We start from the raw sequence: 18,011 nt of genomic DNA, 5'->3' as shown, positions 1-18,011 counted from the left end.
GTCTGTCCTGCCTTTGCTGCCTTCCCGGGACGGGGATGCACAGAGGGTCCTGAGCGCGTCCCGGGATGAAGGGCTTCAGCTGCCGGCGAGCTTCTCTGCCTGCAGAGTGGCCCTTCTCTGCCCACCGCCCACCCCCATCCTGCTTCCAAAGCTAGCCCATTTTGCAGGTGCTTCTCTTCTCTTCTCCAGAGTCTCTGTGATTCCAGAGAACAGTGACAGGCTGCCACCCCGTGCCGCGGTTTCCAGACCGCCACTGTCCCGTGTGTGCATATTTGGATGAGAAGGAAAAACAAAACCGTCTAAGCTCAGCTGTCTCCATCCTAGCGCCATGTCAGCTTACTCGCGTCAGCCCATTGTCCTGGTGATCCAGGTGTTGAGACTCTTGTCTCTGTCCTCTGTGTTTCCCAGAGCGGGAGCCGTAGAGCCAAATCTCGAGGGTAGGTGGGGAGTTGGGGGCCCTGAGTGTGCTTTTAGCCTCTGTGAGCCTATTTTCACGGGCCTCAGATGAAGCTCTGTGTGACACATGTCCAGGCCGCCTGTCTAAATGCTGCGCACACAGTCAGCACTTCATAAATGCCCGGGCTGGGGGGGCGGTCTGGGGGCTTCCCTGATGGTCCCATGGCTAAGACTCTGCACTTCCACTGTAGGACGCGCAGGTTTGGCCCCTGGTTGCAGAACTAAGATGCCACATGCGATGCCACGGTCAAAAAAAGAAAGACTGTCAAACCGTCTTAAAAACTGCCCGCGTGGGTGAGTGGTTTTCTGGGCCTGGTGGCAGGGAGCCTGCCCCTTACTGTCCCCATCCCTTTGTTTTTGGGAGGCAGCTTCCAGGAGTGCATTTGCTGAGCTGTCTCCACTGTGTTACATAGCATGGTTGTGAGTCAAGGATAAACAGTAGCCCGAAATAGGCTGTTTAAATTAAAAAAGAAAGGAACACATTAAGGAAGAGAGGCAGCTAGGGAGTGTGGTCCGACCGGGCAGCCTCTGGCCCTGGCGGCCGGAGTGGAGATCCTGGCAGCGGCAGCAGGGACGGGCTTCTGGCAGGCGGGCCCCCACTCATCTGGTTCTGGAGAGAGAACATGTGTGTTTTCTTGGCACCTCTTTCCACCTGCACTGTCAGGATAAGAAGCGGCTCCGGTTTGTTCTCCCCACTTGCTCAATTTCACGTGAAATGATTCTGCTTTATGGAAGCGAGTGCTTCATGAAGTGCCCGCCCGCGGGGCCTGGGCTGGGAGGTGGGCAGGATGCAAACCACAGCGCAGGTTGGCTTCATCAGGATGTGATACTGAGTGTGAACAGCGTGATTTGTTAAGGACTGCTGTCTGTGCCAGTTAAAGTGTGCACAGCGCACCCAGCAAACGACTCTTGCTCGGGACGGCAGGAAGGACCCCAGGGCGGTCAGAGTTGCCCCTTCCTTCCTCTCTGTCTCCCTGCTGGGTGCCCTGTGGAGGCTCAGCCCATGACCAGGATCAAATACCTGCGGCTCTATGTTAACAAAAGACCATCCAGGCACTGGGAGCATGCGCCTCAGTGGCCCCGGTCTGAATTAACAGTTGCTGTGACAAGGCATGCAAACATGTTCCTCCAGGCTTATTCCCCCCATTACACAGATGGAGAGACTGAGGAGCCCCGGGAGAGGCGGTGACCAAGCAGCTTAGTGACCGTGATGCCTGAAAATACGAGCCTGCTTCTTCCTGCTTCCTGTTTTCTTAGCACCATGAGTAGAGGGGATGAAATGAGATTTGGAGGCAGAAGAGTTAAAGGCACCAGGCCAGGAAGCAGGGCTCCATGTGAGCCTCCCCTCCACGTGGTCTGAGGCCCTTCACCGCTTCGGAGCGCAGGCGGCCGAGCACACCTGGAGCCACAGAGCCCCAGGCTCCAAGTGCCACTTGGTGACCCCTTAGCTTTCAGACCTTGAGAAAGTTGCTCTGCCCCTCTGAGCCTTGGTTTCCCTTTCCATGAAGTGGGGCTAATAATTCCTCCTTGAGAGGGTGGTTGTGAGGATGTGGCATGCCTCCCGCAAAGGCCCTGGTGACCTTTAAACACTCAGTGCTCATCTGTCCCCTTGCTCAGTGTGTGAACCACCGCTGGGTCCTCTGCAGAGTCCCCCGGAACAGGGGGCCTGGAGGCTGGCCCTTGGACCAGCAGCATCCACATCACCAGGGATCCTGGGAGAAACGCAGATCTCAGGCCTGCCCAGGTGTCCTGGATCACGACCTCTGAGGGACGGGACCGTGCATTCTAACACGCCCTCCTGGTGGTTACAGTGTGGCTCCTGTTTGAGAACCAGCCCTAGGCTTTCACATGTCAGCTTTGAACAAATTAGAACCATGTCATTCTTTTTCATGAGAGGGTGTGAAAGAAGCAGTTAAGTGTTTTGTTGTGTTTTGTTTTTTTTTTTTGGAAAAACACCGAGGCCTCAAAAGCTAGGTTTGAGGCCCAAGTTTGTAAATTACATGAAGGTAAGAAATGGTTCCTCTAGCCCTGGAGTAGCAAGAGCCTGTTCTTCAGACCTCCTGTCCGTATTCCCATGGGTTTGAAATCAGACCTGGCAGTTTACAGGCTTGGAAGCCTGGGCAGCTGTGGTCCTGCTGGGTGTCGTTCAGTAAGGTAGCCCGTGGGCAGGGAAAGGCTCCTGCCCTGTAGATTTATCAGATGAAAGCTCTAAATTGAGCTGTGAAGGAAGGTCTGAAAGTGCAGGACCATTTGATGGACTGCTCCACAATCTCTCTAGGCCGGGGCTACCGGAAATAAAGCTACCGAAACCCCTTATTATTTCTCCCCAGTCAGATCTGAGTATTGTTAAACATCAAGTGCTGTCAGGAGCGGGCTGTTTTAATGAAGACAGCACATAAAGTCCCTCTGAATAATTAATGAAATGACGGTGGCTGAAGCCAGTACAATGGTACAGAGTGCCCTGCTGCTTCTCAGATCCTGAGCCAGCCCCGGGGAACCAGCCTGATGTACGAGCTCGTTCTCAAAGGAAAAGAAAGCACTCAGCCTCCTCTGTTCTCAGAGTAGAAAATGGCACCAAGGCAGACCAATACATATATATGTGTACACACACATAAACACACAGGGTATGGGGCTGGGGTTCACAGTACCTACTAGATGGAAAAGCACAGGTGCAAGCCAGTCAGCTCAAAGAGATGGTGACCGAATTTGAGGCAGTTGAACTGAGGTGGACGAGCCTAGAGCCTGTTACACAGAGTGAAGTAAGTCAGAGAAAAACAAGTATTGTTTATTAACACATATATATGGAATCTAGGAAAATGGTACCGATGAGCCTGTTTGCAGGGCAGGAACAGAGACACAGACGTAAAAAACAGACTTGAGGACACAGTGAGGGAAGCGGAGGGTGGGATGAACTGAGAGAGCCTCACTGAAATATACACACTACCTACCGTGTGTAAAGCAGATAGCCAGTGGGAAGCTGCTTTATGACAGGGAGCTCAGCCTGGCGCTCTGTGATGACCCAGAGGGGTGGGATGCGGAGGTGGGAGGGAGGCTCAAGAGCCGGGGCATGTATGTATACTTACAGCTGATTTCACAGTGTTGTATGGCAGAAACTAATACAACATTACAAAGAAATTATCCTCCAATTAAAAAGAAAAACAGATGGTGGCCAAGTGTTAGGGCAGTTCCTGGTGTCCCCGACAGAACCAGCTTTCCCCCCTTTCAGTGTTACAGCAGAGAACAGGTCCTGAGGGGACCCTGGGACCGGGCCTTTTACTGTCTAGTAGAGTAGCCCTTCCGTCCGTTAGCATACGGTACACAGTCTCTGTAACACACACCAACTGGCGTCAGTCCCGAGGGTGCTGTCTGAGGCAGTGGGCAGGGTCAGTGAGAGGGAATATTTTCTTTGGCCTCAAAATCCATCAGTCACCGCATCCTGTGACTCTTCTGCAGCATCTCTGAGAGTCACCTCTGCATTTCATTTCTCTTTTGGGTATCCTCCAAGCCTGCCCACTCACAAAGGCCCTCTGTGGAGGCGGGAAACCCTCAGTCTCACATCTGGGATGGTGATGTGGGATGTTGAATGTGAACCTGCATCCCAGGGATGCGGATGGATATGTTGGTGATCCTTGCTGATCGGGACCACCACATTTGTGTTCTGGGCTCGGGCCAAGGCAAGCTTGTCTGGGAAGTGAGAGCCATCTTCCTTTGTAGCATGACGGCACTCAAGATGGGAAACTCGTCTTTTCCCTGTCTTAGAATGGCTGAGAGTCAGTGGGTGACACTGCTGCTTCATGGGGCCAGAAAGTGAGAGTTTATCTGTCCAGCTGTAGGGACCCAAGAGCCAAGCAGAGAGGATCACAATGTTCCTGACTCCTCAGGAGAACCAGCAAGGTAATGACTGAGCACTGGGTGAGCAGGAGGGGCATCAGGCAGCAGGGTGTCAGAGCCTCTGGCTAGAGAACTTGCCTGAGTAGATGGAGGGAGGAAGCTCTGTCCAGTTCAGTCGCTCAGTCAGGTCCGACTCTTTGCAACCTCATGGACTGCTGCACGCCGGGCCTCCCTGTCCATCACCAATTCCTGGAGCTTGCTCAAACTCGTCCATTGAATCAGTAATGCCGTCCAACTATCTCCTCTGTCGTCCCCTTCTCCTCCTGCCTTCAATCTTTCCCAGCATCAGGGTCTTTTCCAGTGAGTCAGTTCTTTGCATCAGGTGGCCAAAGTATTGGAGTTTCAGCTTCAACATCAGTCCTTCCAATGAATATTCAGGACTGATTTCCTTTAGGATGGACTGGTTGGATCTCCTTGTTGTCCAAAGGACTCTCAGGAGTCTTCTCTAACACCACAGTTCAAAAGCATCAATTCTTCTGTACTCAGCTTTCTTTATGGTCCAACTCTCACATCCATACATGACTACTGGAAAAAACAGAGCTTTGACTAGACCTTTGTTGGCAGAGTAATGTCTCTGCTTTTTAATATGCTGTCTAGGTTGGTCATAGCCTTTCTTCCAAGGAGCAAGTGTCTTTTAATTTCATGGCTGACTGAACTGAACTGAACTGATAGATAATTGTAGGTAAAGCTAAAGGACAGACTCAGGTCCTTCAAACTGTTCTCCAAGCAGGATTCAACCAGACCACCTGGGTTGGGTTGTGGTCTCTGGACCCTTTTGAGGCAATAGAGCTTCAAGCAAGAATATTGGTATAAGTGAGTAATTTCTATCTCATAGCGTTGTGCGAATTCACCAAGTTTGTGTATTCTTTGTAAACTGTATAGCAGATTGCATATTCTTTGTAAACTACTCACGTGTGGACAGAGACTAGGGTTCTGATTGACTGGAAGGAAGGATGAGAAGAAAGCATTGCTGCAGTTTGTTCATATTGGTCAGCAGTGGGGTGTGGGCTTTGAGAAGACCTTGTTAGAGCCAAGATGGCGGCCACAGGCTCAGCAGCGTTGCCCGACCTTGACAGCAGAGCGAGCCTTTGATGGGGTGAGTGATAGCTCATTCAGCAGCTCAGCTAACTCCTCTCCCATTAGGAAGGATTGGTTTCTTCCCCAGGATAGGGATAGGGATTTGTGCTGATTCAGCAGCTGAATGAATCTGCATGGATAAGAGAGTTTCTCTGGTCATCTTTCTCAGAGGGTCCAGTAGAAGAAAGAATGATTAGGGCAGCCCAGTGTTCAGTCCCACACGCGGCAAGTTGTTCTGCTCCCAGGGAGGTGAGGGACTAAAGACTCAGCATCGTGTAAAAATGAACTGCCTCTTCCTACTATTTGAATTTGAATACCTTGGGCATAGATAGCCTAGGACATTGCAGCATAGTGCTGCAAGTCTGTGATTTGCTGATGTTCCCAAAACACCTTTAGAATGGCAAAACTTCATTGAGAAGTAATTTCTGCACAATAAAATATATCCATTTAATGTATTTTCCAGTTGTATATACACTGAAAAGCAGTCCCATAATCAAGATGCTCAACATCTTTATTATCCCCAGAGATTCCTAGAGCCCCTTTGTGGTCTGATTCTCCCTCTGCTCCAGCCCCAGGCGACCACCGACATGGTTTTTGTTACTACAAATCAGTTTGCATTTCACACAAATAGAATAATATGGCGTGTATTATTTTGTTGAGGTCTTCTTTCACTCAGGATACATTTTTTATTGTGGTAAATAATATATAACATGAAAGTTACCATTTTAGTAATTTTTAGGCTACAGTTCACACCCACATTGTTATGCGGCCACCATCCATATTCAGAACAGTTTTACCCTTGCAAAACTAAAACCCTGTGACCATTTAACACTAACTCCCCTCTCCTCTCAACCCCTGGCAACCACCATTGTGTTACCTGTCTTTGTCGACTGGACGACTCTAGGTACCTCAGATGGGTGGAAATCTTGCCATATTTGTCCCTTTGTGCCTGGCTTATTTCATTTAGCACGTCTTCACGGTTCATCCATGTCGTAGCCAGTGTCAGAATTCCCTTTTTACAGCTGATTAATATTCCACTATGGATACAGACCGCACTTTGTACACCCATTCATCGCGCGGTAGACGCTGGGTTGCGTCTACCCTTGTGCTCTTGTGAGCAGTGCTGCTGTGAACTTGGGTGTAGGACTCTGTCTTCTAGTTCTTGCTTTGAATTCTTTGGGGCATGTGTGTAGTAATTCTGTGCTTGACTCTTTGGGGAACCTCCATACTCTTTTTCCATAGTGGCTGCACCATTCTACAATGTTACTTTTTAAACAAAGTTTTGCCTTGGACTTGCTGATTATCCCTTTCCGTTCCAGAAAACCAATTAGACATATCCTTTGACTTCCCATAGCCCTGCATGATAATGGTCTTTTCCTTCCGTATCCCGAGCCTCTGCCTTTTCAGTCCTTCATACTGATGTAATTGCTCAGAGAATGGCTCAGCCTTAATAACCTCAAGTGAAATTGCACGGCTCACTTTCTGTTAGCTACAGCCGTTCCCCTCTGTGTCCTATCCCTCGTTAGCTGTAGTTATTATGCAACCTGCCAGTATCCTGTGAGCAATCTCAGGATACAGCCACCCACATCCTGTTAACTCCTGTTACACCCCTGCCTTGGTCCTCTTCATTGAATCTGTTGTGCTATACATCCTACGTGTATGCATGTAGCTGTAACTTAAATAATCTGGCCTATTCACTATCCCCCACTCTTTTGCAACCATCATCTGACATCCTATTCATAACATCTTCAGTGCTGACTCACTGTTCACTTGTTGTTAAGTCCAGGTATCAAAAGCCCACCAGGCAGCTGCACACATTGATTCTGGGGGCCTAGCTCTGAATGTACAGTGTGTGCAGGGGCCTTAGTGTAGGATCTTTTCCTTTGAGCAGTACAGTACAGCCCACCAGTCAACAGAGAGAGAGTGTGTGTGCGCGCGCGTGCATGTGTTTGAGGATGTGGGGATAAGGGAGTCTTCCGGACACACAGGATTGGAAAGCCGGGTGAAAAGGGACAACACGGAAGAAGACTACTTACTGGGAAAGGCGGGGGGGCGAGAGGACTGCGGGATGGTGTCAGTGCTCACTTGGCGGGACAGAGCCCTTTTCGATGCCACTTTTTCCACTCACGGTTGACAAGTCCGGATGACCATGTGGCATAGCAGCCCTTGGCATGTCGCCAGATGGCCACCCACCCCAGGTTCTTTTCAGTTTTATGATCCTGTGCTTATCTGAGCTCTGACAAAGGGGGCGCTCTGCCCCTAGCACGCCCCGTACACTTGGGCCAGACCTGCTTGGTTAGCAGCTGCTGCAGGTGAAGACCTCGTTCCTTCAGGTGAGCACAGAGGAAGACGTTTACGTCTAGAACAGGGCCAGGCCCACAGCAGATGCCCGTCATGTGTTGGTTGAACGCGGTGGAAGGGCGACTTGTGGAATCCGTCTTTGCCTTGTCATCACCGATCTAAACTTCTGAGGTCAGGAAAGGAGAATGGGTTCTTGGCAGCCATCTGGCACACACTGGGGTGACTGGCTGTAGGCACACGTGTGTGATAAAAAGACCAGTGAGCTGTGTGGACATAAGAGAGTTCCCAGGAAATCCTTTGCCTTTCTGAAACACTTCTTAAAAATGCTACCAAGCCTGTGATCTTCTTTGATTCCACATGCTTTCCTGTATGTTGGGCCTCCCATTGTGTGGATGGAGAAGCTGAGATGGTGCTGGGGTCTCCGAGCGGACTGCGGCCATCTCGCTGCCTCTCTGCCTGGCATGCAGTAGACACAAGGGGGCATTTTCAGGGCCCAGCGGTGGTCCAGACTGAATGCACCTCTGGTCAGGGCTCCCTACACCTGTGTGTGCTGGGCAGAAGCTTCCACGCGTATGTCCCCTGACAGCCATAGGGCCAAGCACAGCTGTGCATCAGTCGCCACAGCCCAGCTTTGTGTAAGTGAAACCGCTTTGTTCTCCTGCCTCCGCAGCCAGTCTCTGGCTCCCGTGTTTACCAAACACTTGCTGATGCCTCGCCCTACACACAGCTGAGTCCGGGGCTGCCTTCTGTACCTGAAGGCCCACCCCCACCGCCTCTTCCTGCTCCCTGAGGTTACTGAGGACCAGATGTAACAGGTCCCCTGACATCTGGGTCTGAGCCACGGTGGTGACAGACCGGAGGGCCTCCAAGCAAGATGGGTCCATCTTGAGGCTGAAAAAAGTACCTGGTTGTCCTGGGCTTCTGTGTGCTTGTGGATGGTGTGCGATTCAATGGTCAACGTATATTTTGCGATTTACTGTGAGTCTCGTGGACTTTTCATCTTTTTTGGTTATTAAATGCTTTAGTCTTCTACATATGTATTCTTCAAAAGCTTGTCCTGTTTCTTAACATAGTGTGCGTGTGTGATAGGGCTCCCCTCATTTTATGATGACCCCGGTGGGCATGTAGGGGTCCACTTGCTGGTGGATGACCCCAGTGGGGATGTAGGGGTCCACTTGCTGCTGTTCCAGTTTGAACACCATGAGGTGATCTAGGAGACGTGTGTCTTAATGCCTACGCCGAGGCCCATGCTGCTTCTTAGGCTGCCTTCTCTGGTGGGGACGGTCTGCACCAGTGGGAGGTCCTGCCCCAGGCATGTCTGACCGCTCTCCCGTCTGCCGCCCTCCTGCAGGCTGGCCGTGTGTGACCCTGTCTGTCCTGGGATGCCTGTACTGCTACGCGCACGTGGGCATTGCCTGGGCCCACACTTACTCTGGTAACTGACGGCGCCGGGCCCAGGTCTGCCCTAGTCACTGGTTTCCAGGGCACGTGCTCCACCCTCACCTCGGACCTCAAGGTAACCTCCAGGGGACCTGCTCATCTTTTGTTGAAGTCACCTCACTCCAGGACTGGAAACTTGAGCTCTCGTAACTTTGGGAACTTAGAGATCCTCTTCCCAGCCTCCTCCTTTGCCTATAGAGTAAGCTGGACCCCAAGCAGTAAAACGTCTTGCCTAGCTGTAGACGGTGATGTTGTGGTCCAGACCTCAGGTTCTTTCTCCTTTACCAAGAATTAGATGCAATAGACGTTTCTTGATTGAGGCATATAAATTCTGATTAGTGATAGGCCTGTCTTCCACTGGGCAGTGTTTCTGAAACATGTTGGGTGAGTGGCATTTAAGTGACCCCTTGCCTGCTTCCTGCAGTGCAGTTTGTAGAGTCAGCTCTGAGGGTCACATCACATTCAGCTCCTCGGCAGGGGGGTGGCAAAGCCACAGCTGTGTTGCCGACTACTGGGTCCAAGGAGATCGAATATATACATCAGTACCCAAGGAGGGCTGCTACTTGAGTTCATCATTCATCAGGGTGATCGCCATTTGGCTGCTTGTTCCCTAGATTTGCAGGAAAGTATAAACAGAGGAGTTCCTCTACCTGACAGTTAATTATTTCCTAGTAAAGAAGTGTAATTTAAAAAAAAGAAAACAAACACGGAATAGTGTATGACAGACAGGTGCTATGGGGCAAGGCAAAGAGGGTAAAGAGGACTTCCTGTGGTCTCTCCTCTCTCCATGCAAGTCCCAGCAGCCCTCTCCCCCTGAGTGGGTCAGACTCAGTGGTTTACACTCAGCGGTTGATGTTGTTTGTTTTGTTTCCAATAAAATGGAGCCCTTTCTACCATACAGATACTTCATATTTTTGTAAAATTGTCTTGAATATTTTTTGAAGAAAATGTTTAAAGTTGAAACACACTTACTTAATTCTGAATTATTCACTCTTCTGGAAGGATGCTAACAGGCTGCTAATGGCCTCAAGTGGTAGATAATTCAGAATACTTCCATTTGGCTTTGCTTTTTTTAAAAAAATTTTTTTATTTTCTGAGGGGGTAGAGGGTAAGTGAAGCAGCTTTAAAATTTGAATCCATAGTGTACCCAATTATGGGAGAACAGAACAACATCTCAAGCACATGAATTAATTGTCATTGAGTAGAGGGTGCATGCGGACCTGGTCTGTCCCCACCGTCTCCCGTTAGTCATTTGGTATTATCCTTGTGTCCTGGCTGCGGTTATTAGCTCAATGAGATTTAAACTTGCGGAGTGCAGGACCCATCAGTTTGCTGGCGTCCTTTCTTCCCGGCCACTCGGCTTGGAGGCGAGTGGGGAGGGGACCCGATGTGGGTGGCAGAGGGTAGGCACACTCTGTGTTAGCTGCAGCAAAGGGCAGAGGCTGGAGGGGGGCAGGCAGACCAGGGCAACAGTGGCCTTGGCAGCTGGCCTGATAAAGGAGGAGGAGACACAGGCTGGCAAGTCCTTGTGCTTGGAAGTTTTCAGGAGGAGATGAGGTTGAGGAAGGGTGAGCAGTCAGATGAATACAGTAAAACTTCAGGGACTCTTAACACAAATTCAAGATTTGTAATCAGCCAGAGGTCTTTTAGCTGAAGTTTATAGAGGAACAAGATCATGTGAAGATAATTGCAGGGAAATGTCTAATGTATGGGGTTCCCAGGTGGCAAAGTGGTAAAGGATCCTTCTGCCAGTGCAGGAGATGCTAAGAGATGTGTGTTCAACCCCTGGGTCAGGAAAGTCCTCTGGAGGAGGGCATGGCAACCCGCTCCAGTGTTCTTGCCTGGAGAATCCCATGGACAGAGGAGCCTGGCAGGCTACATTGCCTGGGGTTGCAAAGAGTCAGACACACCTGAGCACACGCACACACACGCCTAATATATGTGTATATATAAATATATAAACAGTGTATATCTATGTGTTTAGTCGCTCAGTTGTGTCCAATTTTTTGTCACCCCACGAACTGTAGCCCACGAGGCTCCTCCGTCCGTGGGATTCTCCAGGCAAGAGTACTGCAGTGGGTTGCCATTGCCTTCTCCCAGGATTCGAACCCGGGTCTCCTGCATTGCAGGCAGATTCTTTACCATTTGAGCTACAGGGAAGCCCTTATAAATATAAGTAATGCAAAATATTTTCAACTCTTTGGAGATGACATTTTTATAAAAACAAATAGGCTTATTTACTCATTAAGCTATACTGGAAGAATAAGTGAATATATTTGAAAGTAATAATCCTGAATTTCTTTCAGCTATTGTATGATTGAGTGGTTCTCAGGAATGAGTACATGATTATTGTGTTTAGCTGTATATTTGAGGCCTAATTAACCAATATGTGAATAACCATCCAGGACTACTGTTATCTTAACCTTAACCTCTTGCTTTTCTCCCACTGTAATATGAAAATGATAATGTCTGTTTCCATGCATATGAACTCAAATTCTTGGAGCTGCTTTAAATGAAGGACTCCTGAGGTGTCTGAGCAGACAGAGCAGTCCCAGCTAAAGGACATCTGACATGTCACTTTCCCTACTTATCAGCCCGGGGCAACTTCAAGCATGGGACAGGGACAGGTCCCAAGGTCACTTCTAGCCCCAGGATCCTCTGACTCGCTCCAGGCATGATTGCCATGATGATTTCCAAGGAGGCCAGGAACACGTTGGAAGGACAGCCAAATATTGGTCATCTTGATGAATTCCTGGGACCGTGCAAGAAGATAGAAAATTATTTCATTGTTTCCTCAGATTAATTTATTTGAAAAGAGACAGCAGAAGCCCTTTGTTCTTAATAGTAAAGACTGTAGACTTAGAAAATAAATCAGTCATATGTAATATGGTATAATCTATATATTGGGAGAATGGTAATTTAGTGGGAGGGAGTTTCCCCTTAGAGAAAGAGCCTACTCATTGCTTCTTTATTTAAACTAATATAATGATTGACTAAGCAGTATATGAAATAAATATAATGAATTTCTTTTCTAGCAAATGTCCCAGAACATCTATATAGAAAGGCCAACTACTGAGAAGCCAGATTATCTCAATGGTGCTGTCCTTTCTCAGTGTGTGTTGAGATGCCTCTCTGAAGCCTTTCTTTCATTGAAATTGTTATATTTTTGGAACAAGCCAGCAAAATTCCTTTTTTTTTTTTTAATTGAAACCCATTTGGCATCCAAAATGTAACATCTTGGCTCTGTGTTACTTAGTCCTTGTGACTAATTATAAAAACCATATTCACAGAGAAAGATGTACTCTTTAGAGCACCTCAATAGTGAAAAACAATATTTAGTGCTTTACTAGGTGAAACTTTTGAAATGAGCATCAGTCATTTGGAACTTTAAAAAAGCCATCACCCTTAGTTTTATTATGCTTTCTTATAGTGTTAAAAAAAAACAAAAAAAAGGGCATGTAGAGAAAGTCACTAAGAATACTAGATTTATACTGCAGCCCGATGAAATCAAGCAGAGGCCTGAATGTGGCTTGTGGATCACAAATTCCTCATCCCTGAGGTAAGTTCTACCATCTATCAGTAGAGAAGCACCATTTGTGAAATGCGATCCATTGGTATGAAATAAGGACTCCTGCTGGCAGTGTTGTGGAGGATTGTGCTGTGAGCAGGAGGTGGTATCTGTTACAACCACAGCAGAGCTGCATCGGTGCCGGGGTACAGCACTACCGTAGGGACACGCAGTTTTCTACCTCCATCGCTTCTGAGACCATCAGTGAAGAAAGCACAGGTCAGAACTCGTATTGTTGGCACTGAGTCTTTCCAGAAAGACTTGGTTTTTGACAGTATGTTTTAAAAGGCAGCAAAGCATGAACATACAGATTGCAATCCAAATTGTTCAGGATTGAAGCGTTCAGATCTAGGTGGGAGGTCAGCTTCAGCTCTGTGTTTAGTCAATGTGCTGTATCACAACTGCCCAGCGATGCCAGGTTTGGAAGGCATCTCTGCATGTCTCATAGCATTGATAGCACTATTTCAAGATCATATGTCAAAGCACCTTCACAACCATTCTCTCACTGTGCAGAACTCTGGCACACAATCTTGGTGTCTCTAGAATTTTAAAATTCTCCAAAAACCACAGTCATAGGTGCTGTCCAAATTAGAGGTCCCCAGGCTTTTGAAAAGGTCTATGAAAGTACCACCTAGTTCTTTTATCTTAGGTCTGAACCCCTAATTCAGTGCCTGGAAGTTTATACAAGGAAAGGCAAAAGCAGTCATGTATGATCATTATAAAATAGTTTATTTACCATAATAAATAAAATTAAACTTTTTTTTTCTTTTTACAAATATCACTTGTGCTTATTTAAAAATGTGGAGAAGGGAATATCAGTGGTGGGGCCACCCATTCCTCTTCACGTCCCCGGGTTGCAGTCAGACAGCGGAGTTTTGGCAGCGTCCTCAGCTGACCACAAAAATAGTATCAGCTCATTTGCACTTCTGTTGATTCATGCTTCTTTGGACTAAATGACAGATACAAAGGAAGAAGAGAAACCCAGTGGAGGATTTGGCAGGACTCAATGGCAAGAGTGTTAATACAAGGAGGAGTCCCAAAATGACGAACCGCTCGTGAGCAGAAGTGTCCTCAAAGGACTGGCGAAATGTGGGACAGTCTCCGACGGATGCACACACACAGTGTCTGAATAGTGAGAATACATTCATGGGGGGGCAGGGGGGTTGCATCTTTCTTCATATAAAAGCAGTTCATATCCTGATACAAGATCCATGAACATCTCCTTGAATGACTAGGGGATCCGTTGGCTGACTCTGAAGTCACAGATAAAAAGACAGTGGCTCCAAGAAACGCTTCCTGGCGAGTATTGAGGGAGGGCACCCACCGGTCTGGCACCTGTGGGGTCGTCAGGTCCAGTTCTAGAGGTTCCAGAATAAGTCCGATAGGCTCATGTGAGAATGAAGTTTCATTTGAAACAAAGTTAAGCTGGAGGCACAGTCAGTCAGTTGAAACATCTCAACATGAACACCCCGGGTGCTGTCTCTGATGTCTGTGGTTCGTGCTGGGGGGACACTGAAATCTCATCCAGTTAGAGGGCACAAGAGCTGGTGAAGGTCATTTTTATTGACGCGAGCGAGAAGGCAGTGCAGTGACAGAGAGACAGAGGAGAGGCCGTGCGGGGGCCTAAGCAGGCCCTTGGGGGTCTCCTCTTTAAGCAACACTACGTGAGGAGGGGGAGAGGGAAAGAGTGTTGGCAGCGCCATCATGGTTGGAGTTCCATTCAAAGGTCTTAAGGCTAAACATCTGTAGGGCAAAACACTCTACAGTCTGTTCATCAAACGCACATCAACTCGAATGGCCGCTAGAGCTCCTGACAGTCCCCGGAGGGTGCCTGTGCCATCTGGTGGTGAACGCAGCAAGGGTTTCTGAGGCTCCTTCCTACACCTGCCTGGGGCTCCTAAGGCATTCATTTCCTCCCCACCCAGGCTTGGGTGCAAAGTTTAACAGCTGGCTTAACACTTTCACCTTCCACTTACCGATCCAGGAGAGGCAGGTCGCTGGATGGTGGCGTGATGGAGGGCGTTTTTACTCTGAGCTGGCTGAAAAAGGATTCCAGGAAAGGGCCCTGCTGTTTGGCCATACGACGCGCTGTGTCTCATAGCACTTAGGATGATCTAGAAGGCTGAAGGTAAAACAAGCCCAGGGATTGGATAACAAGAACTGGAGACAGCACTGAAACACGTGGGCCCATGTGGCTGTGGCATTTTTGGAAACCAGTGGTTTCCGACTACTGGCTACAAACTCTTGCGCACACAGGTTTAATCTGAGGTCCGGAATATAAAGAAAAGTCTTGGAAACAATCAAGCCAGAGGATGTGAAGGTGAGGGAGGGGAGGGAATGGGTGATGGTGGAGCTACAATGATTGTGCGCCAGACCAGGGCTTCTCAACCAGATGTCTGCGTCCGGCTACTTCCTACAGGAATCTCCTCCTACCCAGAGGAGAAGCCTTGGCGGGTATATGGAACAGCAACACTCATTGCTGGAGACGATGCCCTCCGCCAAGATGTGCATTCCATCTTGTTGACCATCATCACAGACTCAACCCTCACCCCTCACCTCCGTCAGCAGGGAGGGAGGGGTACAGACAAAACCTCCTTCTCCAACACATGTCAAGGATACTCCCTGGGAAACAGGGCCTCCCTATGAATGACATCCAAAGTAAGGAACTGATGATGTAAAAGATTAGGTAACCAGCAATTCCTGGGCAATGGTATGAAGACACCACGTTGCCTTCCCTCAAAAAGGAGAAAAACAGCTCAGGTTAGTCCACATCCCTCAGCATAACTTTTCTACACTCTAAAGGTCAGGTCCAGTACCCAAACAGCTTTTGTTTTCCCTAATCTCTCTTCAGCCACCAGATAATGGTTTATAGTGGAAGGTTGAGTTGGTGGTATCTGAAGCTTGTGGTCCTTGCTTGGGAAGCCAGAGCAGCATCTGGGCAAAGGTAGGTAGTAAGCACAAAGCAGCCTGTGGCCAAGTGCATGTCATAAAAGTACAAGTAAAGGTTTGGCTCATTAAAAAAAAATTTTTTTTCAGAGAATCATTATAGCAAAAATCCCACAAATCCTTAAATGGGGAAGAGTAAAAGCATATACAGCCCTGCCTGTGTTGCTCTGTTAACCCCAGGAGCATGGGTTGTGGGCCCTGTGACCCCCAGATGAGTGGATCCAGGCTTCTCGCCATGAGCTCAGTTTGAATCCTAGGAGTTGATCAAGCAATGTATTCATGAAGCATTATTTTTCTCTCCAATCAGGTCTGGACTTCAAAGCCTCACACACGAGCATCCTTGCTCCTCAGGCAGAGCTGGAGGGAAGGGCCCACCGGGTCCTAGGCAGGGGCTTCTGAATCTGGGTGTTGGTGTTGCCAGGGCCCTCATCCTGCCTTCCCTGCTGGCTCAGATGGTAAAGAATCTGCCTGCAATGCAGGAGACCCAGGTTCAATCCCTGGGAGAAGGCAATGGCACCCCACTCCAGTACTCTTGTCTGAAGAATCCCATGGACAGAGGAGCCTGGTGGGCTACAGTCCATGTGGTTGCAGAGTTGGGCGTGACTCAGTGACGAACACTTTCACTTTTCCCCTGCCTTACAAGTGGTAAGTCCTAAACTTGGGGAGCAGGTTGGGAGGCATGTTTAAGGAATGGCAAACTGGAACATTTCAGGGACAGCTGGCAGATGTGATTCCAGGCTCAGCCCCAAGGACTAGTTGGCAGCTTCTCAAAAGAGGCTGAAAGCCCCACAGCTTACCCAGAATCATTAACAGTCATGACTCTCGGCCCTGGGGAATTTCACTCCCCCCCCCCCCCCCGCCCCCCGCCGTTTGCTGCCATATGAGGCTGAATCCAGTAATGTCTCAGGCTCAGGAAGCCTGGGGGCACCCGTGTAAACCACCTGAAAAAGCTGGACAAGTGTGTGTGGCCCCTGAGGAAGGACCCTCACCTGGACCTCAGTCTCTGCTCTCCCGGGCAGGCTGTGCCAAACCAGCAGTGGGTGAGGACAGCCCCGTTCCACGGGGACAACTTAGGTCCAAGTCCTGGGTCAGGCCGTGGCCACTGAGCAGGACTGAAGGGGGAGGTGGGCCCAGACAGGCGGCTTTCAGAAACACTAAACATCTTTGGGCAGGTCCTGACCTGGCAGGTTCGCCTCAGTACTGAGGGAAATCACCACTGGGACCTCGCCTGTCTCTACTGCAAAGCAACGCCCGCAACGCACAGGACTGCCACAGGGCAACACGTGCAAAAGGTGAGTGCCCTGGATGATCCCATGGTCACTCACAGTCCAGATCACTTGCCCTCCTAACTCCGCTCTCTCCAAGGTGAGTTTTCTGAACTTCCAAACTTGCTTATCAATTTTTAGGGTCCTGATGATCCCTCTTTCCTTTCTCAGATGCCCCTGAAAGGAGCCCAAGCATGGGAACAAACGTGACCCCAGGTGACTGTGAGGCAGTGCAGTGTCCTCTGAGCATCATAGTTCAGGGACGTGGATAGCCCACAGCTGGCTCCACGATCATCGTTCTAAGCGCGGACCTTCCTCGTAGACCACAGCTCCACAGTCACCTCTCTGTCGCTTGACACAGACAATCTGGAAACACCTGCCTCTTTCCCTCTCCTCTCCTGAAGCAAGTACAGTCATAGACCTGCAGTCTCTTGGTTTCTTTCCAAGTCCTACTGACTTTCGTATGAGATAAAAAGATTAGCTTTAAAATAAGGCCAAGCACGGCTCCCAAGTGTCCTATAAATGAACCCATGCAGTGGACAAAATACAAACTTCTCTAGGGGCAGTCCCAGTGAGAATCATCATATAAACATTGCTCTTGTTACAATCATTTTACTGAGGTTTTGTGTGTGAGTGTCTATGTGTCTGTTTTGCTAATAAAGCAAATCCGGGCTCATCACCCTTCCTGCTGATGCCCCGTACCCTGAGGAATGCCACAGGAACACTTAGGAAGAGGTCAAGAAAGAAAAGAAGCAAGGGGCCTGTGTGATGTGGCCAGTGGCATGGAGCCGGGCCAGAGATTCATCTGGAGCCCACAGGGCCCTCCCCTTCTGCGCTCCCTTAGCAGCTAAGGGCTGCAGATCACAGCCCAGAGAGTCTCTAGCTCCCCAAAGCCAGTCTCCAGCTCTTGGCTCATCTCTTTGGGGAAAACAGACCTGAAGATTCCCGGCTCTAAGTCTAGAAGAGGCACCCAAAGCTATCTCAGCTGCTTTTCAGCCTTAAATGTTCGAGACAGGAAGTCAAGAGGCTCTGCCCTCCCTCCAGCTCCCCTTGTCCCAAGCTTGTTA

General features: G+C 49.1%; 1 protein-coding gene across 1 annotated transcript in view; it reads left to right on the top strand.

Annotated features, from left to right (window-relative positions):
• The window catches only part of HHAT (hedgehog acyltransferase), a 340,320-nt gene extending 331,152 nt beyond the window's left edge, over positions 1 to 9,168 (top strand). Inside the window, exon 11 of the mRNA XM_052654045.1 lies at positions 9,077 to 9,168. Coding sequence (XP_052510005.1) covers positions 9,077 to 9,168 — 92 coding nt within the window. The remainder of the gene's footprint in view (positions 1 to 9,076) is intronic.
• The last annotated feature ends 8,843 nt before the right edge of the window (positions 9,169 to 18,011 follow it).

This window comes from Budorcas taxicolor, chromosome 16 (assembly GCF_023091745.1).
Source record: "Budorcas taxicolor isolate Tak-1 chromosome 16, Takin1.1, whole genome shotgun sequence".
Classification (NCBI taxonomy): domain Eukaryota; kingdom Metazoa; phylum Chordata; class Mammalia; order Artiodactyla; family Bovidae; genus Budorcas; species Budorcas taxicolor.
This window is presented reverse-complemented; position numbering and strand designations above follow the sequence as displayed.